Source organism: Lagopus muta, chromosome 2 (assembly GCF_023343835.1).
Source record: "Lagopus muta isolate bLagMut1 chromosome 2, bLagMut1 primary, whole genome shotgun sequence".
NCBI classification, from domain to species: Eukaryota; Metazoa; Chordata; class Aves; order Galliformes; family Phasianidae; genus Lagopus; species Lagopus muta.
The window spans coordinates 101,196,166-101,224,099 of NC_064434.1; the positions used below are offsets into that span (position 1 = coordinate 101,196,166).

Consider the following 27,934-nt stretch of genomic DNA (forward strand, 5'->3'; position numbering starts at 1 on the left):
CGCGCCGCCTCAAGGCCCCCGCCCGACCTCCCGCGCTCGCGTTGCGCAGGGCCCGGCGGCCGTTGCTTTGACAACGGAGGCCGCTGGGACCGCCTCCCCGGGGTCGCGCGACCCAACCCGCCTTCCCGCCCGCCTCCGTGCCGCCATCTTGGAAATTGCGTCAAGATGGTGGCGCCGGCGACTTAAGCTCCGCCCTCAGCCCTCGCGGGAACGAGGCGGTGTGGTGACGTCATCGCGCCGCCGCCGCACGAACCCGGAAGTGCGTCTTTCTCTGGTGGGCGTGTGGGGTCGGCGGCTGTGTTAGCGCCGGTGCGGCCGTACCGGGGCGGGGGGATGGCGGCCACCGCGGAGCTGCAGGGGAAGTACCAGAAGCTGGCTCAGGAATACTCCAAGGTATCGGGAGCCTTTCCGCGAGCATTCCAGCCGCTCCCCGCGCGGCCGCTACTTGCCGCCGCCTAACGGCTGCTACTGTGAGGGGCCGGGGGCCCTTCCTCGCGCAGCCCCGGTGCTGCCCGGCGCTCTCCCGCCGGCTGCTGCTTGTGCGAGTCGAGGTGACGGGGGGGCCGAAGATCGCCTGTTTGTGAGGAGAGGGCACGCTGGGCAGGCTGGGGGTGTGGGTTTGCAGACGCGGGCGGGGCGCGGTGGTGCCGCCTGCCGGCTGGTCAAACTGCAGAGAGGAGAGGTGGCATCGTCTGCAAAGCATGTATGGGACAAGCAGGTGGTTCTGCAGCGCTGAGGAGGCGAGCTGAGTCGTGCTTTCCCTTGGCTTTTCACTTCGTAGTCGGGTGTGAAGCTTAGCCGTCTTCTTGAGTGTGTGTCTGTGCTGCTCTTACCTGCAGCTGAGTTTGCTCAGACTGCTGGATATGGATGTCAGAGGCAGTAGGGGTGCTCACAGGGATGTTGCAGCCTCTTGGCGATGAGGATGCTTGACTTCACACCTGTCCTACCCCTGTTCCCATCCTTCTGCAGCTGTCTGAGGTGACTGACTGCTTCTTTTTTCTTATACTGCTTGCAGAAGTGTTCGCAAAGACATCTGTCCCTGGATAAAGTGCTTTTTTTTTTTTCCAGTGCATTTGAAATGATTTCCTGGATGGTGGGAGTCATGGTTAATCCAAAGCTCTTCTCTCTGTTTGTTCACTGAAAAGAAGATGAAACTTTGGTTTTGAATATCAGAGTTTTTCTACAACATTAAGAAAGTCAGCACTTAATTTTCATATGTCTCTACATCAAAAGGAGCTTGGTACAAGACACTGACTGCATTTGACACTTTTCTCAAGATTACAGAATAACACATTAAATACTATTCTTGGAACTGCTGTAAATGACTGTACTGAGTCTAAATTATTCACAGATAGATATGTGTTTCTTAAACTCACCTTGTGGGAACACTTAAGGAAACTGAACTGATTTTAGGGTTTTGTCTGTCACAGCTGTTGTCTGTTCGTATTTCTTGTTGCTTTCTGAAGTGGTTCTGCTGTACCTTGGACATTAAATATGGCTCGGGATAAGGTAACTGAGGGACCTTGCTGCTTAATTCCTTTGCTGTGTGGACCTTCTGACTGTAGCTTTGGAATATTTCAGCTACTGGATCCACTCTCTTCTAAAATCGCATTGTCCAGAAGTGTTCTTTTAACTTTGTCTTGCAACTGTCAGCCTGCAATGTTCCACTGGATCTCTGTGGGAACTGTTTTTTTTTATTCCTGTTCCTTTTTTTGCTGAACAGCCCCAGAACACTGTGGGATCACCTTTCCAGGTAACTCATTTCATGCAAGTAATCAGTTGGAGAGTTGGTGGCTTATTGTGTGCAGGTGGAAAAGGAGAGTAGATCTGTAAAGCTATGTGTCTGTTCTCTAATTACGGCGTGAAAGCCAGGGAATGGGGCAGAGAAGAGCTCAGTAGATTCACAAAGTGATAAGAGAAGTATCTGGCAAAGGATAATTTTCCCTCTCAGTTCAGAGCAGTCCAGAAGAAGGATCTGTGTTCTCAAACTTTTCTTCCCTTTGAGTTACAGCTTCTTGCTCTCTCACACAGCCCTAATTGAAGCAGTAGTTGGAGAGCTTTCAATCTGTGACAGCCTTTGGTGGATTGCACTTCAGCGTAGTTAACTTGATGCAGCACAGTTGAGCGAGTTCATTCTGTTTCATTTCTGCATCTCACATGTTGCTGCCTTAGTGGCTGTGTCAGAAAGAGGAATTGAAAGCTACTGCAGTGCTTCTTCTTGCTGGGACACCTTGTGCTTGCAAGTCTCTGGTGCTCTTGCGAGTTGCTTTTCTTACCTTTGTGATGCCCTAGCAACACAATGGGAATACTGAAGGGTGAAAGCCTGTGTTTAGTGATATCAATTGGGTTTTGACCTTCTGAAGTATATTCAGTCATCAGAGAAGGTGTGCTGTTGCTGATTCACATTGAATCTTGCCTTATATGCTTCTGCCAGAGGTGTTCCCAAGGACTATACAAACCCCTTTAATTTGTATCTGTAACAGCTGGACTAAAACATATCAAATGAATACAATCTACCATTGAAGAAAGAAACCAGGATTCAAGCAATCATCAAGAAATGGGAAGCTGATGCTGTTGGTATCCTTACTGCCACAGGGTAGAGGTACTCCGTGAAGTGACTGGGAAAGAGTCTTCTTGAGTGTTATATTTCACCTCAGTGATTTGTAGCTCAGATTTGTAGACTTCATAAGAAAGTCTGAGAGGACTTCCTGTATGCTTTGTTATATTTTCTTCAGCTGTTTGTTGAGCTGATCTCTGGATTATTTGCTGCTACGTATGGTAATATGTATTTTTCCTTAAAGTATAGCTTAGCTCTTCTTGAAAGAGATTTTAACTGTTTATTCTGAGCTTCTCTTAATGTCATAGACAGCTGTGGGGAGAGGAAGGAAGAGGCAGAAGTAGCAATGAATCCAAGCCAGGATTGTGACTTTTCCTTAGCTGTTTACAGTTCTTGAAACCTTAACTGTATCTTAGTAACTAATCTTCATGATAGTTAAGTATTTTATTCTATTTGACTCAGGAATTTCAGCTGGTAAAATAACATTGTGTTTCTTATCAGTTCAGAATACAAATTTGGTGCAACTTTTCTGCCTGGAACTACCTTCTTGAACAGAATGCTGTAAGAAGCGTGCACATCTAGTGCTGTCATGAAAGTATATGATGTTTTATGCACGTTCTAATGAGTGGCTTTTGTTTGGTTGTCCTGCATAGTTAGTGGCATCTCTTTATTTTTCAGCTTCGAGCTCAGAACCAAGTACTGAAAAAGGGGGTTGTGGATGAGCAAGCAAACTCTGCATCTCTGAAGGTAATCTCCAAAAACTGCTCATGTCAAATGTATTCAGCTGTGGCAAAATAGGAGAATGGAAGGTTTTTTGAACTTGGCATTATGAAGAGAAAAATAAAGATATTAGCTTAGTAAGAACTTCTGTTCTGTGGCTGCTGTGTTCGTTGGTCTCTGCAGGTGCTGGTATTGTGAAAGTGGAAGGTTGCTTCTTAATGGTTAATTTGTAGAATTAAATATCTACTTGAGAATGATCTGCAGGCAGCTAAAGGAAGTAGAAGTTTTTTACTTGTCACGGTTCAAATATGAAAGAAAGACTATTTTTAATGAGTTCTTTTGATGCTGTTTTAGTAAAATAATGTGTTGTTTTTTTTTTTTTTTAATTGTTCTTCTTCATCACCAAGGAGCAATTGAAGATGAAGGACCAATCACTGAGAAAATTGCAACAAGAAATGGACAGCCTGACCTTTCGAAATCAGCAGCTTGCCAAACGGGTGGAGTTACTTCAAGATGAACTTTCGTTAAGTGAAACTAGGGGCAAGAAGAACAAGGTACGTGCTCATCTCTTTGGGTATCCCTCAAAATGTGCGATATCAGCTCTGAAGACTGATGCTGAAGAAGTCACTCAACCGATTAATGATATGGTCATCTTCCTTTCTTTTCCCTAAACACCTTTGCATTGTTATCTGCTTGATTGAGAAGTGTAGTGCCTCTATTTGTGTTATTAACCACAGTGGACTCTTCAAAATGCAGTTTGGTCCTTTTCTTATTTCAAGTTATGTTACCTACAGCTTCTCTAGACATTTCCAAATTTGGAAGGATCTCAGCCTGGCTTGAAGAGCTTTGTGAGCCATCACCACTGACTTTTTTTTTCCTTTCGTATTCAGCTGTCTGAATACCCAGTTCTGTATTATTGTAAGGTGTCTTTATATTAAATGGAACATATCTAAAAGGTAGTTTTACCTGTTGGGTCTCTCTGAGTATGTTCTATTGAATATAAGTGTACAAAATTCCATGTCATCCTTATGATTCTTGCTGATGGGGGACGAAGTAGATTGCATCTAGATCTATTTAGATTGTTTCTGATTTGTGTCAGACTGCAGCACTTTTAAAAAGAGGGGAACATATGCCTGTGTTTCAGGTGTCCTACTTTGTAGTCTTTGTGCTCTCCTGTGCTTCTTTGCACTATTTGATGGCAGAGTGTAGAGTGCTTCCTGTGGTTGTTCCTCATCTTTCATGTGACCAGGCCAGCTTAAACATGGATGCTTGATGGGGGAAATGTGCCTTATATGTAGGTCCTGGAACTAAGGAAGCATAGACTTTAATGTTACTGACTGCTTGGAATCATGCGAGATTCAAGTAATGTCCTGAACCTGCTATGGAAGCCATTTCATGAGAGTGAATGTAAAGTCTGTGTAGAGGCTTCCTGAGTCGTCCCTAAATGAGCATTCTACTTCAGTACAGTAAAAACAGCGTGAAGGAAAAAGCGCTGCTTTGAAGCTAATGCTGTGTGCAATATTGCGTGGTGTTAGAGATATTTGATTCGGTGGAATACATATTTATGTGCTTCTGTTGGAAATTGGTGATTGCAATGCACTTTCAGACACCTGAGATTGTGCTTTGGGATACCCCCACATACCTGGGGATGATGCATGCATCTGTTTTCCTTTAGAAAAGTGCAGAATCTTCATCTCAGTTGAGTCAAGAGCAGAAAAGTGTCTTCAATGAGGATCTTCAGAAGAAGATAGAAGAGAATGAACGGCTGCATATACTTGTAAGATTTCAATCTTATTTTAGTTGATAAAACTAGTCACACAAACAATGATGAAGAGAGTAAAACAGCACCTAAAAGTGTAGTGTGCTTAGGCATTTCGTTGCATGCACAATAGTAGATTAGATCCGACTGTATTGCTTATAAATATTTTCCCCTGTCAAACAAGAAAGTATCTTCACTTCAGGTTCTGAAGACCATGTGTGAAATATTTCATATAATGATGTTTTTCTCACTTAAATTAGCTGTCACTAAAAGGTGAAAATCTACTGGAAGTACTCATGTGGCTCATACTGATTTGGAAACTTCTACATTTGCCTACAGTTTTGGAGCTGCTTTGAAGCTTAATGTATTTTCTGCAAATTGCCATCATTGAGTCGAGAATACATTTCACTTTGTTTTAAAAATGTGAGCAGAAAACCTTGTGGTTCAAGTTTAATTTCTCAAAATTCCACCAGAAAGATTTTAAGTGTTTGATATTGCAGATCTTTTGGTAAGCAGAAAGTGCTTGGATCCTGAATAGTTTTTTTTCTGTAAAGAACCACGTAGAATTTCTTCTTGTACTTGTTTTGAAACTGAACGTCAGTGTAACTCAAAACTAGATTCTGCAGTGAATGAAACTAATGCAAGGTTCTTCTTTTCTTGCTGTAGTACTTTGAAGCAGATGAGCAGCATAAACGTTTAGAAGCAGAGCTGAGAACTAAACTGGAAGTTCTGGAAACTGATGCTGCCCAGCATCAAGCTGTAGTGGACAGCTTAACAAGGAAATACACAGATACCATTGAAAAGCTGCAGAATGATAAATCCAAATTGGAAGTAAGGAGCTTTTCTGTTACGTGACGAGTTTAAAAAGTATTGAAATGTTTTGCTCTGTCAGTAATTACATTGTGAGATTATCTTCTTGCATAAAGATCAAGTCTCAGACACTAGAAAGAGAAGCTAAGGACTGTAGGCTTCGAACCGAAGAATGGTAAGTGTTCTTATTTAATATAACAACAACTTGGCTTGAAAGATTGACTTGATTACTTTTAAGGAATGATAATGTTTAATAAAAACAAAGTTGATAAACAGAAAATATGAGGCAACAGCATATCATCAAGGTGGTGCAGGTTTGACCTCTTCATTCTGTGTGTGTCTAGACAAGCAGATCCAGAGCAGCACTTAATAAATGATTTTGTCTGCTGGAATGCTTTAGGTAGCTGTGAAGTAGATGAGTGCTTGTAATTGAACACTATAAACTGTGAAGGGGCTACTGAACTTGCATGAAACTAAGATAGGAGTTTTTAAAAGCTGCACATGAGGATGGGGGGAACAAACAACAACAACAAAAAGCCTCAGAAAACTTATGTAAGGTACCAAGGCAACCAACTAAGGAGCTTTAAGAATTCCCTCTTGTTCTACCCACTTTCCCCCTCCGTTGCCTCCTGAACAGTAGCTTTTTTTTTTGTAGGTGGAACATTCAGCTGGAATGTTCGGAGGTGGTTTTTTTTTTTTTTTGTTGTTGTTTTGGCTCAAGGATTCTGTTGCTAGTTTAGAATAGTCTTACTGTATTGAAGACAAGTTGTAGAAAATGAGGAATTAAATTGCGGGCCAGATCAAGTTAGGGTGTATTTCTCTGAAGTTCCTTATTGTGGTGCATTTAGGAAAAAAAAATTGCCATGTAGATCCTTATTGAGATGGATAAAATGCACAGTAATGCTCAGTGGACAGATGAAAAACTTCCATGCAATAGTAATCTTGGAAGTGTATGTGTTATTTTGGCAGGTATGAGGATAGTTGAATTCTACCAACTCTGATTAAACGATCATTGTGAATTCACCTGTGAATGACTTTAAAAGATGATGGAAGCTGTGTATTACTGCAGCTTGTTTGCAGTTTTGGGGGATTATTTTAAGAGAAGTTGAAAAAAAAGAAAAGCATTATCCTAATCTACTTTCAATTTTAAACATATCTGTTGTGTCTGACTGGGTAATTAATGTCATTGTAAGAAATTGTCCCTACTCTTTATGAAGGGAGACTCATAAGAATAAAGCCTGATACTGAGTGATTTCAGCCATTATGTCCAGTGCTCAACAGATCATTGTTTTAATATTCCTTCGTGGAAGCACTATCTTACATTTTCCCCAGCTTTTTAGAGGAAGGGTTCCATTTTCCTTTGAGATCCAAGCTTTGTCCTAGAAAGGCGAGGGATATAATACTTGTCAGTGTGCATGCCTAGGAAATTAGGGGGCAAAATGTGAAGCAAAACTTATCAAATAAATTATAAGCCATTCCTTTATATTATAAGAGGGAAACGTCTGTACTTCTGCAATCTGAGTTTTTCTGTCATGCTTAATGCTACCGTATTTCATATTATACAGTTTCTATGCAGTTTTGGGTCTGTTCTTCAATAAAGATCTTTGTTCATGTGCATGGGCTCCTTACTGGGTAGTTTCTCCATATATTGCTTGTCTATTTGGATTCTTCTTTGTCAGTCCTGATAAAATTCCATGTATTTCAATGTTTTATTGAAAGAAAAAGCAAACTGTTGCTTTGACACCTTCCTCCTACCCTCCAATATATGTGCAGGGGTTCTAGATGTCAAACTGGAAACAAAGCATGAAGATTTTGAGGGCCTAAGCTGGGTAAGGTGTAGAATTTTGGTTTGAAAAAAATAAACACTCAGTAATCTTTGTGTATAATGCTGGAGTAGTTTACTGTTCATCTCTATCCTAGAGATATTAATAGTCATAATAACTCAGATTTGCCTCTCTGTATGCAATCAGATTCAAGTGAAGCAGATCTAAGGAAAAATTGCTTCAGAATGTATCAGAACAATTTGCAAGATCTTGTGAGAACAAGTGCTGTGGTAAAAATGCTTAAATAGGGGGCTTTGCGAAGCTCTCAAGATACTTCTAATGATGATGTGGTGATTTACTGAATTGTCAGCATTTCACTGCTTGTATGTTGAAATACTGTATCAAGTATGTGTTAGCTAACATGGAGGCCCTTTTGCATTCCCATTCAAATTTCAGTAGGAAATAACATTTTTATACAACACACAGTAACTGTGGGACTGGATAATAATGTGAAGATCAACTTTAAAGTAACTTGAGAATGCAGTTTGGGATCTACAGCGTTTTGTTGCATCTTTCAATGTGTTTGTTAATGATTAAAATACATTCACGTATTGGAAATGTGACACAAAGGAGAAGGGATGACTGTAACTCTCCTCTTTCTGACATCAGAGAGAGACGTGTCCTGTGCGCTCAAGGGTTGCTTAGGGTCAGCTAAGGTGGTGGTGAAACAGGTTAACTTTTAAAGTTTTACAGTGTATATGTGGTGCTTTTTTTTTCTGTGTTTTTGTTCTGTTATTTAGTCAGCAGCAGTTAAAGAATCTTCAAGCAGCTTTGGGCAGTCGACTGGAAGAATCTCTATGCATAATCAATGAAAAAGTACCTTTTAATGACACAAGTAGGTATTGCCTTGGTGTGTGTTTTTTAGCCCTCTTTACTTTTGGGTGTTCATCTGGAGGAAATGCACTGTAAGAATTAAAATGCATTAGATGTAAGAAAAGTTGGGCATCTAAACAGGTACCTGGTGCTAGTTGTACTTTGTATTCCTAAAGCTCCCTTCCGACCCAAACCATTCTGTGATGACATTCATCTTTTTGTTTAGTGATTTTAAAGTATCAAGTGTTATATATAGAATGAAAACTGAAACTTTAAAAGGCTTTCCAGTGACTTGCTGCTTGTGTTGCTTAGTGTTGACAGTATTGTGAAAGATGAAAGTTTCTCCACTTGTTCAGGTTTTCATTTGAAAGGGTGTTACTGTAGATTGTATTTAAAATCCTGTTAAACCAAAGATAAGCTAGTAGCTCTGGAAATATATTGTTTAAGTAAGGATCTGTGCTTTGTGGGAAGTCTGTCACATTTCTCACCTCTGATTAGGAAACACTCAGATTACTACTTACTCATCTTTTATCTTGGGCTCACTCATATTTCCAAGGAAAAGATACTTTGATTTTTTTGAACAGGGACTTTTGACCTGAAGGACTATTTTGGTACCAAAACCAATATGTGCAAGATGAGTGCTGGGTGCTGTTTTCAATAGCTTGAAAATGAGGTTGTGCTTAAGCATATGTCAGTCTCTACTATTTTGGCAGTGAGAGTAGGAGGATCTGGAATAGTGAAAAAGCTGGTTTTGGTAAGGTAGTTTGGAAAAGCAGAACTAGGCTGTTTGTTGTCTTTCCTATAGGTTTTACTGGTAGAAGCTTTTGCATTTTCATGAGGTTCTAAGCTCTGTGAAAAATGTTCAAAATAGTCTTATGTTCTCTAGAAGCTGATCTGACTGGGTGCTGCAGGGTGAGCCATCCAGGTTCTGTGCTGGCAATCCAGCGAGTCTTGGCTTGGGGGTGGAAAAAATAAAGAAATAAACAGATCCTTCTCTTTAGAAAACATTGACCCTCGTACAGCATAATATGCGTAGATATCAGTGCTTTCAGTTGATATCCCTTTTTTCCCCCCTTCATTCCTCTCACAAGTAGGGAGCTTTGCCTACTGTCTTCCTGTTTATGCTTCTCTGCCTGCTTTGGCTGATACCTACAGGTGGTTGTCCTTGTAGCAAGATCTTGGATGCAAGTAGTTTATCTGCTTACTCAACTGCCATGATCACATAGCACACTTCTGCTTATGTAGAAAACATTGCAGGAATGGAAAGCTTTTAAGTGACAGAAGAATGAGAGAAAGTTAGGAAATGTTTGTTTGCTATGGATTCCATTGTAAATAACAGGAAAAAAGAAGCTGTAAGTTTTCTTTTATGCCAATTTAAACTAAAGTGGTGCTTATTGCATTTAATTGAGAATGGATCTGTTTCTCTTTAAGTGCTTAGGCTTTGTAAGCTGTTCATTGGGTACAAATATCCCTCTGCCTCTTTATAAGTGTGCTCATCTGTTATTTGACTGATCGTTCCAGGTGCTCTATAGCTAAACAAAGCCTGAAATGTATGGAGAGTAGATCTTATTCTAAACTATCAACAAATGATGTAGGTAGAGGAGCTCTTTAGAGCACGCAAACAGTGGGAAGAATACACCAATCTTATTTAACAGTTGCTGGGATGTAACTGAAATTTGCAGATCTTAAATTTTGTGAGGATTTTTTAAAAAGACTGCTCACTCTTACATAGTAAAAAAAAATAAAAAATAAATACTGCTCTTCTGTGCAAGAAGTGTCTTAGGTTTCCTATCAAATTTAGGGTGTTCAGGTAATTAAATCACTTTTAAAAGATGAACATGGAAATACTTCCTCTCCACTTAGTCACAGTAACAATTCTTGAGTGGCAGTGATTAGTCCAACCTCATTACATAAGTTCTTCCAGTTTCTTGTTATTACTTACATGAACTATAATGTTACTGCAATGAAATTTTCATTTAAATTGCTGTATACCAATAAATGTGTTTTTCTTATTTAAAAAAAAGTGTTTTAATAAGTACACATGTCAATTTCTGCCCTGTAGGATCTAATCGGTACAATGCTCTGAATGTACCGTTGCACAACAGAAGATATCAGGTAAGCACTTCTTGGGACTTCATGTTTAAAGAAGTAACTTTCTACACAGGTATTGAATAGAACCTGCCATGTTAGCAACCCAAGGTGGCAGAAGATGGCCTGTCTCACTTGGCTCTCCAAGAAAACTTCTATCCACAAAGCCTCTGCACTTGTTAAAGATGCTTTTCTCTTGGGTTATTAATACTTAATTGCTCATTTCACCCTGGCCTAGACCTAGTCCATTAACTCCCAGATGATGATTGTTGTAGGTTTTAATTCACTTATACCTCCGTAGGAAGAGTGGTAAAAAGGCTTAAGTATTTCTATAGTAAAAGTTACATGAGATATTATTTTTTACAGCACCAACCTGCATTGTTTAAAATCTAACATTTTATTTTTAAAGATGCTTTAGTTTAGAGGATTTAAACTTCTTGTTGAAAAACAGAAAGTTTTATTACCTTAAATTCCATTTCATCGAAAGTCAGCTGCTTTAGTTGCATTACTGGAGCTCCAAAGAATGTTTTGGTTTGTAAAATGCATGGTTGTACACTAGAATATTATATTAGTTAATATTACTTGTCATTGCTTGTGATCCTTTCAGGGAATAAATTGTGTAATTTTGAGAACTCTGTGAGATGCATCTGCATTTTATGAAATACTCCTAGACAAATCACTTTTTATTGCAGCCAAATTCCCCTTGATCATTTAAATATTAGTAAATTGATCATTTAAATATTAAAAACAGTTTGAGTTCATTGCTGTAATATCACCAACTTCCTTCATCTTCCTTGGGAAGATGATTTGCTCTATATTCAGAAATGCACCACAGTACTGTGTGAATTCCAGTATGTATTAGGGATTTAACTGGAGTAAATGAGGTTCTTTGTCAGTACTGACTGCTATCAATGAGGATGGACTCCATGATGCAGAGGTGGTTAGTCCAACTTGTGTAGCTGGAATCTTTGAGGTAGTGCATTCACGTTTCTCTGTAGAAGGGTTTCAAATAGCTTCTTCCTCCTTTTCTTGGAGATATGTCTGTAAGTGATCTTGTTCCTCATAAGCCTGCATCGAGAAATGGCAACCTGCTGTGCAGTTCTGTGATGGAAATGGTCTTAATTCAGCCTGTTGCTGAGTACCAGAAAAAAATCTGAATAACTGCATGGAGTTTATCCCTTTACAGTTGTATGGTAGTCCTTTGTGAGAGAACTTCACATTTAATGGTCTGCAATTTTGAGAATGTTCTGGGACAGATTTTTATGACTCTGCTCTTTTGTAGAAGCGCTGGCTGCAGCATAAAAGACAGCAAAAAAACTGTAATGGTCTGTTTTCCTTCCTTGCATAACTAATTGACATACACAGACTGAGTATAACAACTGTTATTTGCCCTCTAAACCTGATCCACTGTTTAGATTCACATCATTTAATACTTCACTGAAGTATTACCAGCTCATCACCGAAGAATAATTCATTCTTGTCTGCAGTGTCATACAATTCTGTCTTTCACATCCACAGTAGACCATGGTTTTCTTCTTCACTGCATTTGTGGGCTTTTTTTGGACTGCTCCATTTTGAATTTGTTTCTCAGATACCTTCCTGCTGCAGTAAAACTAAAGAACAGCCTAATGAGAGCAGCAGCTCAGTTCAGTCCAGGTGGGAGAATTGAGTTCTACTGAATTGGATAAGCATTCCTTTATCCCATTGTTTTTTCAGTACCTAGTTAAGCTCCCTTACAGCAAGTCGTCATAAACTTCTCAGTGTTGCCATGCTTACAGAACTGAGCTGTCATCAGTAATTAATCTATTGATCTTTAGAAGTCTGTCCTTATAGTAACTGCTGTTGTTCTTATGGCCCATAGTTTGAGTAGAGCAAAATCATCATTTGTTGTATGGAATACACTTTATCAAAGAAAAACATGCACTTCTAAATTGTGTTGTAGTATATTAAAAACGTTTAAGGAAAATTATAAATGATTGCTTTACTGTTTTAGGTTGAACTAGAAGGAAAGAAGTCATAGCCTTTTTCTTGTATCTGAACATAGAATGTTTTTTGTATTTAAATAGGTTCACGTCATACAGTCATTTTTATAACTGTTTTCACAGCTCAAGTTGCGAGACCTTGCTGGCCAGGCATTGTCTTTTGTGCAAGAAATTGTAACAGCTCTTCTGAATTTTCATACGTATACTGAGCAGAAGGTCCAGATCTTTCCCATTGATTCTGCAACAGACACTATATCGCCATTAAATCAGAAGGTAAAATTTTCTGATTACAGCTGTACGTATATTCAGTTATGTTGACTTTCCTGAGTGAATAATCACAGATGGAAACTTCTGCCACCTTTACTGGAAGGTTGTAAATGTGTTCCTGAGAGGCAAGCTCTCTTGCATGGGAGGTCTTTTCTGCTGGGTGGATTGTCCATGTGCAAAGGGGTGGGTGCAAAGATTCCTTTCCCTCTATGCCTCTGTTAAAATAACAGCATGGAGAGCAGCAGCATGGTCATCACATCATAGTTTTGCTTTTGAAACGTTAAATGGAAGTGCATTGTTGAAGAGTTGAGCTGATTATTTAAATATTGCACTGCTACCTGGATGCTTGTCTTAGCTGGACAAGTAGTAGGAAAATGTACTGGGGTATGGAATATGTTGTAATACACATATGGAATATGGTTAACTACAACATGAAATAAACTGGATGTAAGCTAGGTTCATGAAGGAGACTGTTCACTTGTCAAATAATTTATTTTGGGCTGCCTTTGTGAAGAGCTCTCTTGTAAGTGTTCTGAAGCTTCAAGTCACCGAGCTGAGCGGTGCTGTCAATACATTAGAAAGAGAGGAAGCCACCCAGAGGGATCTGAACAGACTGGAGAAGTGGGCCCATGAAAACCTAATGAGGTTCAATAATGCCAAGTGCAGGGGGTTGCACTTGGGTCGGGGCAATCCCAGGTTTTTATACAAATTGGGGGAAGATTCCTTGAGAGCAGCCCTGTGGAGAAGGACTAGGGGGTCCTGGTGGACAAGGAGCTGGACATGGGCCAGCAGTGTGTGCTTGCAGCCCAGCAGGCCAGCTGTGTTCTGGGCTGCATTAAAAAGAGGTGGCCAGAGGGAGAGGGAGGTGATTGTCCCCATCTACTCTGCTCTTGTGAGGCCCCATCTGCAATGCTGCATCCAGGCCTGGGGCCCCCAGTAAAGGAAGGAGGTAGAGCTCATGGAGGAGGAGGGCCTCTGAGATGATCAGAGGGCTGGAGCACCTCTCCTGTGAGGAAAGATTGAGGGACCTAGACTTGTTTAGCTTGGAGAAGAGAAGGCTCTGGGAAGACCTCATTGTGGCCTTCCAGCACTTGAGGGAGCTTATAAACAGGAGGGGGAGCAGCTGTTTATGAGAGTGGATAGTGATAGGACAAGGGGGAATGGTTTTAAACTGAGATGGGGGAAATTTAAATTAGATATTAGCAGGAAGTTTTTCCACACAGAGCGTGGTGAAGCACTGGAACAGGTTGCCCAAGGAGGCTGTGGATGCCCCATCCCTGGAGGCATCCAAGGCCAGGCTGGATGTGGCTCTGGGCAGCCTGGTCTGGTGGTTGGTGACCCTGCACACAGCAGGGGGTTGAAATTAGATGATCATTTTGGTCCTTTTCAAGCCATTCTGTGCTTCTGCGATGACTTGAAGTATGTTGACATTGAGAAATCTGACCTGACTCTTCTTTCACAACTCAATGGGGTGACTTCATAGGGATATCTTCCAGAGTTCTCAAGTTGCATCTTTTGAGGTTTTCTTTTTATGTCATGAAGCACAGATGATAATTTTGTGCACAGATATTCGTGCAGGAGGTCCATGTATATATGCTTTGGAATAAAACTGCTTTAACATCTGAGTTGTTGACTAAGCAGCATCAGCGGACAAACATGCATTAAAGTTGCTAGATGACCCAGTGTTTTGTGATTCAGCTGATGATTTCAGCTTAGTAGTTTGTATGGCTCAGACTTTGAAGTCTTCATCTCTTTCATTGAATGGCTGTATAACACCTGTAGAAGCAAATGTAAACTGTCACAAAACTTTTCTGTTCTCAGAAGGGCCTCCATTAATCTCCTTACAGGCAACAAATATGCTTTTGTGGATATTTATCAGCTAGAGAAATCCTATTCAATTTACTTTCTCAATCCTTTTACCTATATAATAAAGAATAAGCTTTCCCAGAGGTTCAACATAGATCTTTGTTTGAGAATAGTATATTCTTGCTTCACTAATAATGCTCTGAATGACACATCCTTCTTTTAAAAACTGTGATTTTGTTATCTTCCAAGTTCTTTGGGGCAGAAACTGAGTCTCCTTGTTTATGTGGCCTAGTGTGGTGATTGCATTCCACAGACGTACTGTTGTTTGCTCTGGTCAGATAAATTGGGTTTCGTAGACATCATTTCTCATGCATGTTTTTGTCTTAATGTCCTGATCAGCAGTTCTTTGTTTTTCAGCAGATAAAAGTGCTTTCACACAGCTGAAAGGTGCAACTTAATCCCAACTCTGGTTCTTCTCTCTGGATAGTTGTTTAGGTTTTATCGTCATGAATTCTCTTGTAGCCTACCTTTATTCTTCTGTGTTTGTGAGCTAAATGCTTTAGTGCATCCTACCTCACAGCTTTTATGGTGATTTCCCAGCAACAAAGTCTCCTTTGTCAGTCACTGAAGCTGCTGTTGCTCCCGTGTCTTCAATTAACACACCTAGTTGCTTAGCAGATATTCTCAGTGTGGCCTTAGCTTCTGCACGGAGTGCTTCAGAAGCCTTTCTTAACACAGAAAATGAAACAAGTATCATGCAGTGACTTAGCACACTTGCGCTGATCTGTTTTTCCCCAACTCCAGGTCTTGTCTGGCGTTTTCAAGCTATTTTCCCCACCAGACACTCAAAATAGATGTGGACAATTCCTTTCCAGGTTCAAGTATTTCTTTTCTCCTTAAGCATTGGATTGCTGGTTTCTGCTGGGGCTTCAGCATCTTGCCAGATAATTCCAGTCTTTTTCCTTGCAACACGAGGCAGGAGCTTTCTGCATGCGGCTCTTTTTTCCTTAGATTTAAGAACTGACCATAATTCCATCCAGATTTGTGCATGCATAAGAGCTTGGCATCTCTTCTTGTTAACACTGTGTTACTGCAGCATAATAATAATAAGAAAAATTTCTTGTACCCTGTTTGCCTGGGATCTTTACTTGGTGTTATAGTGTAAATAACCAAAGGTGAAAGTATCTTTCTGTGGGGTGAATCGTGGTCGCCAGTATCAATTGCAGGAAAGGTTCCTTAGTGCTGTGATACGTATCTCTACATTGTTAAACTGTTTAAACCTGAGAGTACCGCCAGTGTTTATTTTGAAGAGGTTGAGTGAATACTGTTCTGTGGCATACTTTTTTGGAGGATAAATTAGCCATAACATTTATTTAAGCATATTTTAGGAAGGGTGGGCAGTGCAATGAAGCCAGAGTTTCAGGATTTCTCTTAACTGTCACATTTGCTGACAGCAGCCATTCCTACTTTGCTCAGTTACCCCTCCATCCTTTACACTGGCATAAGCATACTTTTGCCCACATGGAGGACTGGACTGAAAACATAAAATATATACGTTTCTCTTGCTGTCAGTTCTAACTCAGTTCAGTTCTTCACTACTTTGCACAGCAGAACTGTTGAAGTGTTTGTGCTGATTAATAGCACAAGGGCTGATAAAACAGTAGCTGAGAGGAAGGTGGCACAGCTTGTTTTGGTGACCTACTGAGTGCATGGACCTAGCCTTAATTTGGTGTAGTTGAGCAAGTAACACAGTTTTTTACAGTCAAAAACCCAGGTGTACTGTGCATGACAGGTATAGGTAGAGAAGGTGCTATGACAGAGCAGTACATGGGAGGGGTTTGCCTGGATTTCCATTACTGTCTTTGCTTTCCCTCAAGGTATGTGTCTGTGTGCCATGTGGAGGAGGGGGCTGTACATCACTTGATTTTATTATTGGTGTCTTGGGGATCATTTAAAGTGATAGATACTGTGTTAAAATTGACTTCTCTGTTGTTAAATGTGAAACAGTTTGAGAGTCTTCAGCGAGCACCATCTCAAATATCTCTCTGTACTCAGTTCTCACAGTATCTTCATGAAAATGCTTTTTATGTTCGCCCTCTGGAGGAAGGAATGCTTCAGTTGTTTGAAAGTATTACAGAAGATACTGTGACAGTCCTGGTAAGATTTCTTACTTTTAGTATTAAAAAAGACTTTAACAGAGCAGAAATACTTACACTGTTTTTCTTTCCAGGAAACAGCTGTGAAATTGAAGGCCTTTTCAGAACATTTAGCTTCATACTTATGCTTTTTAAGAAAGATTCTTCCTTATCAGTTAAAAAGGTACTTTTCATACTTGTTTAATAGATCACATTGGAGGGGCACTGTCAGATTTGCAACATTGACGATGTCTACTACTCAAATATTAACTCAAACCTTAAAGCACCTTAGATTAAAGGCAGAAATTCTTTGCATACTGTTTCTTGAGCCTTTGTTATGCTTTTTTTTTTTTTTTTTTTTTTTTTGCCATTTTTTCCAGTGGGCATTGGAACTGAACCACTATATTTTAAAACTTCTCCCCTTGAAGATGTGGCTTTAATAAAAGCTGTACAGACTTCAATGCTTAATTGTATTACTCAATAGTATTGATACTATGCAGATATTATACACTGGACCTGTTGATTTCTTGGGCCTGTCTGAAGATTTGGTTAATCTGTATGTGTAGCAAAACTGTTGGATGCACATCTCTTCTGTAGTGAAAATGTGTGCTCCTGAGTTGGTCAAAGGGAGGTACTTTGTCAGTGCAAAAGAAGATTAAAAAGAGGATTTGGGTTAAGAAAAAGGCTTTTATGATTTCTTTGTAACTTTGCTGTGTAACTCCAATAAGTTAGCCTTTCTAAAATAACCTCTTTATTGCTTCTTTGGACTGGCAGTGTAGAAAGAGCTACCTATCTATCCCCAAGATCCTGAAATTCTTATATAAGAGATTTGCTCATTTGTGTTTTTGTGTGTTTAAAAATCATATTCCTAGTTTGGAAGAAGAGTGTGAGTCTTCTCTTTGCACAGCTGCTTTAAAAGCTAGAAATATGGAGCTACACAGAGACATGAAAAGGTTGACGGCGATCTTTGAGAAGCTACATACATATGTTAGTCTACTTGCTTTACCAAGTAAGTGCCAGCTTGGGCTCAGTTGCTTTGAGGCTAGGAGAAACTGGTCTTAGATTTTTAGAGTTAATGTTTTCATTAATGATAGAGTTTTAACTTTTTTCTCCTTTTTCATGGTACTTTTAGGTACGAAACCAGAAGGACTACTTAGAACAAATTACAGCTTGGTGTTTACAAACATTGCTGCAAGCCTTCATGCGTCTCATGACATCCTGAAAGGTAAGGCTACGTGGAAAATATGCTTTGGAACAAAGTGCGTGTTTAGTGGGAGCTTGTCTTCCCTGTTTAATTATGGTTTTTGGGACAGAGCACACTTAAATATGTCTCTTTGTTCTCCCTTCTGTGACACAATGTCTGTTCTGATCATGAACAACCATCTATGGCAATCTATGGAACAACTAAGAGTACCCAGACTAAACATTTATTCAACTCAAGGAGGGTAGAAGTATTCAAATTTCAGTGTCACAGGCTGAAGTTGGAAATGGTCACTTAAATAGACAAAAACATAAATGATATCAATGTTTTTATTTTTCTAGACATTTCCAAGCACTACAGTCAAAAAGCTACACTAGAACAAGATGTTCCAACTGCCACACAGAAGCTCATAACTACAAATGACTGTATTTTGTCCTCCATTTTGTCTTTAACAAATGGAATAGGCAAGGTAATGGAAACTTTGTCTAAATATAATGCCATAACTTGAGCTTTTTTTTTCTTTAATAAAAAAGAATGATTTGAGAAATGTAAATGTGTCTTCAGTACTCCTACCTATATTCAGACTTATTCTAAGGTATTTTTGTGCTGTACATTAAAAACAATAGGTGATAATAGTAGGTACCTTGAAAAGGATGTTTTGCCTTAGTGATGTCTGAGCTATGTGAAGTCCAGTTTCACTGCTTTTCCCTCACTTAAACATGTAACTGCTCTGGCAAGTCATTCTGTTCAGCTTAACTCAGAAAGTGACTTCTCTTGGTATGTCTAGATTGCTTCGTTCTTTAGCAACAACTTGGATCACTTCACTTCTTCATTGAGCTATGGCCCAAAAGGAGGAACAGAGTTCATCAGCCCTCTTTCAGCAGAGTGTATGCTGCAGTACAAGAAAAAGGCAGTTGCCTATATGAAGACTCTGAAGAAGGTTTGTTCAGTTCATGTGCTTGCATAGAGATAGCATAATTAGCTTGCTCTTCAGTTTTGACAAGGAGAATACAAATCATTGGTTTCCAGTATTTGGAAAGCATTTTTCTCAATGAGAAAATAGAGAAATAGAGAAATAATGGTATTGAAGAAATCTGAGAGCACAGTTGCTCTCAAAACTGACAGTATGTGTTGGTTCTGCTGTTACCCATTTCCATGAGTAACTTCTGTACTGAGGAGGGTCCTGAGCTGATCTTTTTTACTGATTTAACCTGCCTTCCATGTTTGCCAAGAATGTGAATTGAGTGGCATCATTTTTATATTTGCATTCACTGAAGACAGTTGAGATCAAATGAAGAGGAAACCAGATGTTAGGAAATAAGTGTGATAGAGAAAATATGCTGAACTAAAAGACTGAACATTACCAAATCTCCTGCATTCCTATTAAAATTAAACACTAAGTTGTGATATAGGTGTACTTAAGGGTTATTATCTCTCCCCTTGGACCCAAAGACTTTTGATCACTAAGTAGCACATAGTTTTCTTAGCACCTTTTAATTAAATGTGCATTTTGATGGAGTGTAGGTGGGTTTTTTTAAGTTGGAACTTTTTTCTACTGATGGTAAACACCTGGAGAAATGTTTTTCTTCCCTCCAGTAAAGTAACGAGGGTAAGAAGAAAATAAATGTAGAACACTTATTCTGTTTTACTGTCAAACATTTTGATTTTTTTTTTCCTATTCTTCTGCAGCCTTGTGCAGATTCAGTGCCTTATGAAGAGGCTTTGGCCAATCGCAGAGTCCTTCTGAGTTCCACAGAAAGTAGAGAAGGTCTCGCACAACAGGTATCCTGGTATACGTTTTACTAATACCTAGTAATGTATTTATAAAGGCAAAGTAGCATTCAGTAGTCAATCTGTGTAGTTTTGTACGTAAATAGAAATTCTGAGTCTTAAAATAAGACCCTAGATATCTTATTTACAATTCTGGAAGTAAAAGAGTACAAACTGTTTTAATATTGTGTACTGTTTTGAGTGGGTTTTCTTGGACTACGCAGAAGTTGTTTATAGCAACAACTTTCTTAGAGTACGTTAAATAGGTCTTATTCCCATCATTCTTGAAGTATGTGGTTTTTTTCTGGAAGGTGAGGCAAAGGGAGATTAAGTGGTGCTTAAAAGGCCTGTGCAATCTGTCCATCTCTGAGTGAGACTGGGTGATGTACTGACTAAAACTTAGCTATTAGCTTGAATGTTCTTGCTGTGCTTATGGCCTTTAACTTCTATGGAAGAAAGACTTTGGTGTTTTTTGTAATAACCGATTCAGAGCATATTAGTTGAGATGAGATGACTTCAAATAGAAATGTGTGGAGGGATAGGTTATATAACCTTCCTTAGCTTTCCTTACTTGGACAAGCTGGGGTTTTCTGTATATGTCAGTGGAATGTCTGGGAAGGGAAGGATTGTGTTTCACTTGTGTGCCTGGCACCAGCATTGCTTTGTTATCTGCAAACATCTTTTAAACTTTCCTGTTTTTCTTCTAACCTCTGCCTGCTCTGATTTTCATCTAATTTGTCCTTGGCTCTTTGAGCAGTAACTGGTAACCCTTATTTCAGACTCATTGAGCAGATGAGTCATTTGTGATACATGGCCACACTTAAGCCTACAGATAGCAGCCTACTACTTACTAGCTCACCTGTATAATAGTTTAAAATAGTACTGTCTTCAAACATCTCCTGGAGGGTATTTTTTCCTATGCTCAGTAAGATGCACTGTGAACTTCCATCCAAAAGGTCCAGCAGAGTTTGGAGAAAATTGCAAAACTTGAACAAGAGAAAGAGCACTGGATGTTGGAGGCCCAGCTAGCAAAAATAAAACTGGAGAAGGAAAACCAAAAGCTGAAGAACTCTCTTAGTGGACAATTAGCTGAAACTGTACAAGAGTGTTCTGTTTTATCAAATATAGCTGAACAAAAGGAGGAAACTACAGAGAAGAGTCAGAGGGAACCTATCAAAAGTACTAGTCTGGTAAGTGACTTCTTATTTCAATAGAAAAAAACATGGCAGTTGACAACAGCACTACTTGATCAATGGAAAGTTAATATTGAAAGTTTTTTGATGTTGAAATGCAGTCATGCTTAAGCTCCTGATTTGCAGAGCTGTTTGCTGATACTCTCCTCAGTGTTTGGAACTTGTTGACTTCTGAGACTTTGTTCAGTATCTTGATATTAATGGAAACATTCATGTAGTTCTGTACTTGATTGGCTGAGGGGGAAATAATAGGTGCTTGACTTGTTGACTCTTCTGACTACAGCTAGGAAGCCTTGCGAGGAGTATATGTATCTTAGATTGGCTCTGAGTTTCCAGGACTTCTTCCCTTGCAGGTGTGTGAAAGCAAACAGAAATAGGTGATCAGTATTTTTAAGTGGATTAAGAAAGAACAGGTCAGTGTAGTATAATTTAATTTGGACTTGAAGCCATTCACGTTTCCAGTGTTCACTGCATCATTAATTTTGCATAACTTTCATGAGTTCTTAGAGTTTGGGTTCAACAGTGCTTTTGGATATGGCATGTATTCTGTCTTGTCTTTGTATGTTGGTAAATAATAGCCCACAAAAATACTAAGAAGTCGTTTTCATAGGATCATTTAGGTTGGAAAAGATTTGATCTTAAAGGTCATCATGGTCAACCAGTTTTGAAATAAACTGTCATGTTAAGTTTTGGAGTTTAATCCTTTAGGAGTTTAAGGAGAGCATCTTTTTCTGGTTGGTGCTTCCTGTAACTGGTATGTCAGTAAACCATGTAAACATTGCCCATAGACGTTAATCTGTAGTCCTGTTTGGGTCAAGGAAAACATGTAGGAATGTCTTTGTAAAGGGCCAGATGTGAAACTTGTTATTCACATACATCTCAGCTGGAGTTTTGTGAGTATGTGAAACTCAGCTGCCAGTGTAATTTATTAATCAAACTGCAGAGAAAAGAATTCAGAAGGTACTCAAGAAATGTAAGGTGGATTTCCTTGCTCTTGAAGCTGGGTAATTAAGAGACATCTCAATACACGGAAGCACTAATTTTCATGTGTGTATAATATATAGGAGCTATAATCAGGTAAGCTAACTAGATCTTGTTTGATTTCATTGCTGTTACCCTGTAAGCCTCCTAACATGTAGAAGAGATATTTCGTTTTTGGAGAGTTGGTGTCGCCTTAAGATCTATTCAGGGCGTTCATTGCATCACCCTTGCTTATATTGCAGGTAGAGATGCTTGAATTTAATTCTAACTGTCACAAGAATTTGTTTTTGACTGAAGTCCTTTTATGACTGATGTCTGTTTTTGCAGTTTTCACTTCATGCATATTGTCTTCCTTGTTTTAGATTGGGATGTTGACTATAACTACTGATAACGAGAAGGTAATCTCTTTTAAATGTTATCAAAATGTATCTAGTAAAAATTTAAAACTCAATGTTATTCCAAAGGTGTAATTAACTATTAAAAATAACAGAATGACAGAAGTCACTCAGGTAGTTTGTGTACTGTATTTCAGGTTTCTAAAATGATATTTCTGTTTGTTTGTTTTTGTGTGTCTTTTAAATGTTCTTCTGTGTCATGAATTGTAGCTCTTATTCATGCTAGCAGTTTGGAGCAGTGCAAGCTTGTCCAGATCTGTGCTCTGTAGCTGAAGGAGGGTCTTGCTTTTTGTATTTAGAAACCAGAAGTAGATTCAAAGCCTCAATTCTTAATCCCTGAGAAAGGGGTTGAGGTTGGGGAGAGAGGAAGTCGCTGGCTCAAGTGCCCTGTATTTAACACATAAGTACAGGCTATTCCAAACCAGAAGTTGTTCTCAAAGAAACATAGGAGCAGCTCAGACAAAATATCAACAACAAAACAAAAATATATCTTAAATGATCTTGTAGAGCGTGCGACATTAGTTGTAGTTCTTACAGTTTAGTAGCTTCTGAAATTTAGTTATGCAGAAGAATTATTCCTTAAAGAGAAAAGCCAGTAAGTGTTTGGATTTCTTGAATTTGGTAGAATGAGCTTTTGCAGTGGGTTCATCATCAGACTTCATATCTTAAAGTAAGCAAACCTCTTGCATCCTTGGTCCTTAAAGGAAGTATGAGCTGACCTCCAGTAATTTGTTGTGAACCGGGGAAATAAATGCTTTTGGATATGACTGGGAGGCCTCAGTACAGAAGGGGATTCAGTATAGAGGACAGTGTTGTGGTGTAAGTATTCAGTCTATTAAAACAAAAAATTAAACAGTCATTTATATTTATAAGATTCCAGATGTTGAATCTCGTGAAGACTTGATTAAAAAACACTATATGGCAAGAATAGCAGAACTTACATCCCATCTACAGCTTGCTGACAGCAAATCAGTACACTTTCATGCAGAGGTGAGAATACAGTTGTTTCTACTGAAAACAGTAAATCCCCTTCTGAATTTTCCATGAGCAAGTGTTAAATCTATGGTACGTATTCCAGGAAAAATGTGTTTCTGCAGTACATTTTTTTGGCTGTGGTCTTGTATGCATGAAAATGGATGTTATAGAAAGACTTTAAACAACAGGAGGAAAAATGTCACCCAGTAAGGCTAAAAAAGCTTAAGAATTAAAATGTGTATTGTGTATTGGTCTGTTGATATAAATTGAAGTGGCTGGTTTTAGTTAGCCAAAAAGGCTATTTTTGGTTTCATCTTAAAGTGATGCTGGGAACATTCAATACTTGAATGTATCATGAAGAAATGAAAATAGCTCCCTTGAGAATCTTTTTTTTTTTTTTTTTGTACTTAAGAGTTAATAAAATAATTCATGGTCTCTCTAGCTTCCTCTTTTCACTTTAGGTCAAGAAGTAATTCTTGTACATAGTGAATATTTCTTGTGGGATTAACAGAACCTACTAAAAATTAATTTTTGATAGTGGATGACATAGTAAGCCTTCTTTGTGTGATACCTGAATAATGTACAAAGTGAGATGTTTGTGTTGCTTTCTATGAAATATTTCCTGGCAGTAATGGGATGAAAACAGAACACTTAATATGGAAAATCTGTAAAATAAAAACAATTAACAGTAAACTTATTTCATTATCTTTGTATTTAAAACTGCGCAGATTCTGAGTAAGTTTCTTGATATCTGAGGATTACAAAAAGATGGAAACACTCGAAGCATTTAGTTAAAGATGGCACAATATAACACTTTGGAACTAACTTTCTTCCTTTCTGTCTTCCCTTTGCTGCTCTAACTGCCAGTGTCGAGCACTTGCCAAAAGACTGTCTTTAGCAGAGAAGTCCAAGGAATCACTCACAGAAGAGTTGAAACTGGCTAGTCAAAGCATCAGTAGATTACAGGCAAGTAAGATGTTAAGTGATGTAATAGATGTGCTTGTTAAGGTAATTGTGTATAAGAGAAAGGGGAAGAAACCTCTAAGCTGCAGTTGTGCTTTTTCGGTCCTTAGTAATATGGTGTAAGAAATAGAGGTATGTGGAGACTAGATGGAAATAATACACTTGAAGTGGAAGATCCTTGCAAGGAAATGGTTGTAGTGTCCAAGCCTGTGTTTTTAGCCCACTGTCAAGGCTGCTTTATAAAAATGTGTTTTCTGTATGTGTAAGCACAGGATTGTTTTAGCCTTATTTCCCTCTGTGAGGGGAAGATTACTGAAGTATATAGGTACCAATTATAACATCGTGTGTTTAAACCATGCATTTGTATTGAGTGCAACTCCTCCCCTTCCTATCCTGTCTGTATCTATGGTCTGTATCTAGTCATTGCTATCTTCTAGTAGTGCACAGGTTTTCCATATCTCTAATTCTAGAGGCACAGTCACACTGCAAATGTATATGGGTTGCTGACTCCTTGAGCTTCATCTACCACACTTGTTCATGTACATGTGGTTTTTTTTAACCCTATAGATGTTACTTGGCTAGAAGTGATATTGGAAAATGTAGCTGTTCAACTTTCATGTAAGCTATAAAGAGTTGGGAAAATTATTAAGGAAACCAATCAAAATTAAGGGTGACAGACAACACACAAGTCTTCAGGTAAAAGGGGACCTATGGACTTTTTGTGATATTTTTCAGTGGTGTGGCTTAGTTGCATTTACCTTCCAGCAGAGATGGGACCAACTGGCAAAGCAGCCATTTTCTTACATTGAACAAAGGCTTCAAACTGCTGACTTTTTTTTCTTTTTCCCCCTAGGATGAGTTGATGACGACAAAGAGAAGTTATGAGGATCAGTTAAGTATGATGAGTGACCATCTCTGCAGTATGAATGAGACTCTAACTAAACAAAGGGAAGAAATTGACACACTAAAGATGACTAGTAAGGTCAGTTGCCAAGTGTTGACACTAGATGCTGGCTGCAGTTGGGAGCTCTGTGTTTACCTTTGCCATGGCTGCAGTAATACCCTTTCACAAATCAGTCCACAAGCTGTGGTTTCTATTCTGGGCCAGCTGGAAAGAAAACTCCAAGTCTGGTCATGCACGTTGTCCTGTGCTCTTACCCTAGTTGCAGCTGCTTGGTTCTTGGCAATTTTCTTCCTGCTCTGTTTTATTGCCATAGTCTAGGTTGTCTGTTTCTTTCATGTAGGAATGAAAAACTTGCTTCATTCTGTGAACTTTCTTAAACCACACTTGAGCTTTTTTCAAGCAGGGAACCATCCATTTACCCAGAGGCAAGGTTTTCCAATGTACCTTAGTGATGAAAAAAGTGGAAGTCTGCTGTTTAGAACAGAGGGTGCTTACACCATGCTATATCCTGTCCTGGGGGTTCTGGGAAGGAATATACATTGTGAAGGTCTTTATCTTTCATTCGTTTTGTTATGAAATGAATAATCCTCCTTAATTGTGGAATGCAGGGAAGCAGGTTTCAGCGAGGGGAAGAGAAATCTGTGTTTAGATTAGAGCTCCTTTACTGTGGTTTTATCTTTTTTATTCTTTCAAGTTCTTCAGATATCTAAACTTTGAAGTTGACCAGGCTCTTCAGGACTATTTCTTGGTGTATGAGCTCTTAGCTGTACACAGATCATATATTTTCATGTTTTATAACAACATGAAATGCTACAAAAAATAAAATGCTTTGTGGATTTTTCTCTTCTCATAATTTCAAAACTTGAAAGGATACACTGTCTTTAAGGAAGTGACTTTTAATCTCCCAATAATAAACACTTGTTTTTGTATTTCAGATGCTACCAAGCATAGAAAACAACTCAACTGAAAGTGATACAGCTTAAAGCCATTATCATTTGAGCAGATTTGTTGGTTAGGTTTAAAAACAAATGTTATTTTAAGGAAAGAGTAAAAAAGAAACTACTGTGCTTTTTTTTTTTTTAAGCTGTATGTTTGCATTGTAGAGTTGTTGGAAGTCAGATGTAAGAAAGTTGTAAAACAAATCCTTTTCTCAAGTACAAATGTTTAGTCCAAGCTAAAGTTAAATTTGTTTTGGGACAAAACGTTAGGGTGAAGGATGATTGCCTCGTTGATTCTCTAAGGTTTATATTTGAAATACCACTCAGGGTCAAATTAGGACCTGCCTTCAGTCTGCTTTGCAATGTAAATGGTGCTAATACAGTTGAGTGTTGTGGGATGCAACTCAATGTCTTTTTCATAATTTTCAATTAAATTAAGGTGTTCTTGTGCTTGTTTGAAAGCTCTGGTACTTTCCTGTGTTATGCCTGTAAGCACAGAGGGATTTTCAGAGCAAGCACTTGAAGCAGTGCTGCTTATCTTCAGCTTTACAGTGCTCCTTTGCTTGCTGTAGGCATAAATTATCAGACCCTGGGTTGTACGTTTCCTGTGTAGGTGTTCTTAGTGAATTATATATTGTATTCACTGGTTGCTTCTTGTTGCAGGGAAACTCTAAAAAGAACAAAACCCGATAGCTCCCAGCTCATCAGCTGTCTGTGGAGGCTGCTGCTGAAGAGAGTGCAGATACTGTCTGGTGCCTCTTGTTACGGAAAGCAGGGTGGTGTTGGGTCTCGTGTGAACTGATTTGGTGCTGTACATGGCTTTAAAATATTTAGCACTTCCAACAGATAGAACTTGGTGTTGTCTCTAAACCAGGACACGTACACTCTGTGGATAGTTTGTAATTACCTTCAGTTTTTACTGTGCACTTTTTAAAACTGGGTTTTAATTTCCTGTAATAACTTTGGCTTTTGTATATTTTTCAAATATGATTATGCATTAAGAAATTTGGTATCAGTGCAGTTGTCTGTTTCTGAGTTATGTTAAATTGTCAACAGCTGTACACTCAGTTCTTGCTAATGACAGTTTAAAAATTAATTTGGAAACTCTGGCCACGTGAGCTGTGCAGCTACTACTGTAAATGTACTCCTGCCCTCTGAAATGAATTCAAGTGTCTTTAAATGATTTCTCCAAATTCCCATGGATAAGTGGGATTGTTCTTCATCCCCATCTCTTTTTTTTTGTTGTTAGATTGCAATAGTGGAAACTCTTGCTACTTGTATTTGGCACTTTGGATTTTGAAATAAAGAGCACAAACAGCTGAACTGGGAAACTTCTCTGAAATTACTTTAAGCCCTAATTTTGGCATTTTGTATACATGTGTATATATCCTGGTTGAAATAGCTGTTAAAAGCTATAGGAAAATGTGATTGTAATTTTGCCCCAAAAGAGTGAAGCAGTATATGTGTGTGTAGAATAGATCAGCTTACTGTGCTCTCTTACAATGAAGAATATAAAATACGTAGAACATTGAAACACTGAATTTGCAAAGAGTCCCTCGTGGGGTGAGTTCTGATGGGACGACCGAGGAGCTGCACATAGCTTTTCTTGTGCTTTGGGAAGCTTGTGATCTCTTGGCCTCTCAAGATTCTTTAAGTGAAGTCTAATAATATACAGTTTCATGACATCTGACTTTTTTTTTTTTAAACCAGATGTTGTGCTGCTTCACACTGATCTTCAGTTCTATAACGTGCATTGTGGCACTTAGTTGTCCCATAAGGGTTTGCTCTGATATCAGCTGTGTCAATGTGTTATCAATATGTAACAATAAAATCAACTAAACAAAACCGTTTTTT

General features: G+C 38.9%; 1 protein-coding gene across 6 annotated transcripts; it reads left to right on the plus strand.

Annotated features, from left to right (window-relative positions):
• The first annotated feature begins 218 nt into the window (after window positions 1-218).
• PPP1R21 (protein phosphatase 1 regulatory subunit 21) lies at window positions 219-27,920 on the plus strand. Of its 6 annotated transcripts, XM_048935829.1 has the most exons (25): window positions 272-393; window positions 1,069-1,753; window positions 2,484-2,602; window positions 3,059-3,152; window positions 3,236-3,304; window positions 3,685-3,831; window positions 4,953-5,054; window positions 5,703-5,867; window positions 5,963-6,021; window positions 8,410-8,504; window positions 10,545-10,597; window positions 12,676-12,825; window positions 16,681-16,782; window positions 16,856-16,944; window positions 17,633-17,769; window positions 17,893-17,985; window positions 18,303-18,430; window positions 18,749-18,901; window positions 19,651-19,743; window positions 20,688-20,921; window positions 22,268-22,303; window positions 23,174-23,290; window positions 24,143-24,241; window positions 25,092-25,220; window positions 26,744-27,920. In XM_048935829.1, the coding sequence occupies exons 4-25, from the start codon at window positions 3,147-3,149 to the stop codon at window positions 26,771-26,773; spliced, it is 2,286 nt and encodes a 761-aa protein (XP_048791786.1). In that variant the 5' UTR covers window positions 272-393; window positions 1,069-1,753; window positions 2,484-2,602; window positions 3,059-3,146; the 3' UTR covers window positions 26,774-27,920. The 6 variants fall into 6 exon arrangements, with proteins under 6 accessions (XP_048791785.1, XP_048791791.1, XP_048791786.1 ...); XM_048935832.1 differs by lacking the exons at window positions 2,484-2,602; window positions 3,059-3,152 and having other exon boundaries at window positions 273-393; window positions 26,744-27,919; XM_048935833.1 differs by lacking the exons at window positions 1,069-1,753; window positions 3,059-3,152 and having other exon boundaries at window positions 281-393; window positions 2,484-2,573; window positions 26,744-27,919.
• Window positions 27,921-27,934: the final 14 nt, after the last annotated feature.

Bases quoted from the DNA above. Each gene is read 5' to 3' on its own strand.
- PPP1R21 (XM_048935828.1), top strand. From the start codon at position 334: ATGGCGGCCACCGCGGAGCTGCAGGGGAAGTACCAGAAGCTGGCTCAG. The intron at 3,305-3,684 runs GTAATCTCCAAA...TTCATCACCAAG, and splicing joins CAAACTCTGCATCTCTGAAG to GAGCAATTGAAGATGAAGGA. The intron at 25,221-26,743 runs GTCAGTTGCCAA...TTCTTGTTGCAG, and splicing joins CACTAAAGATGACTAGTAAG to GGAAACTCTAAAAAGAACAA.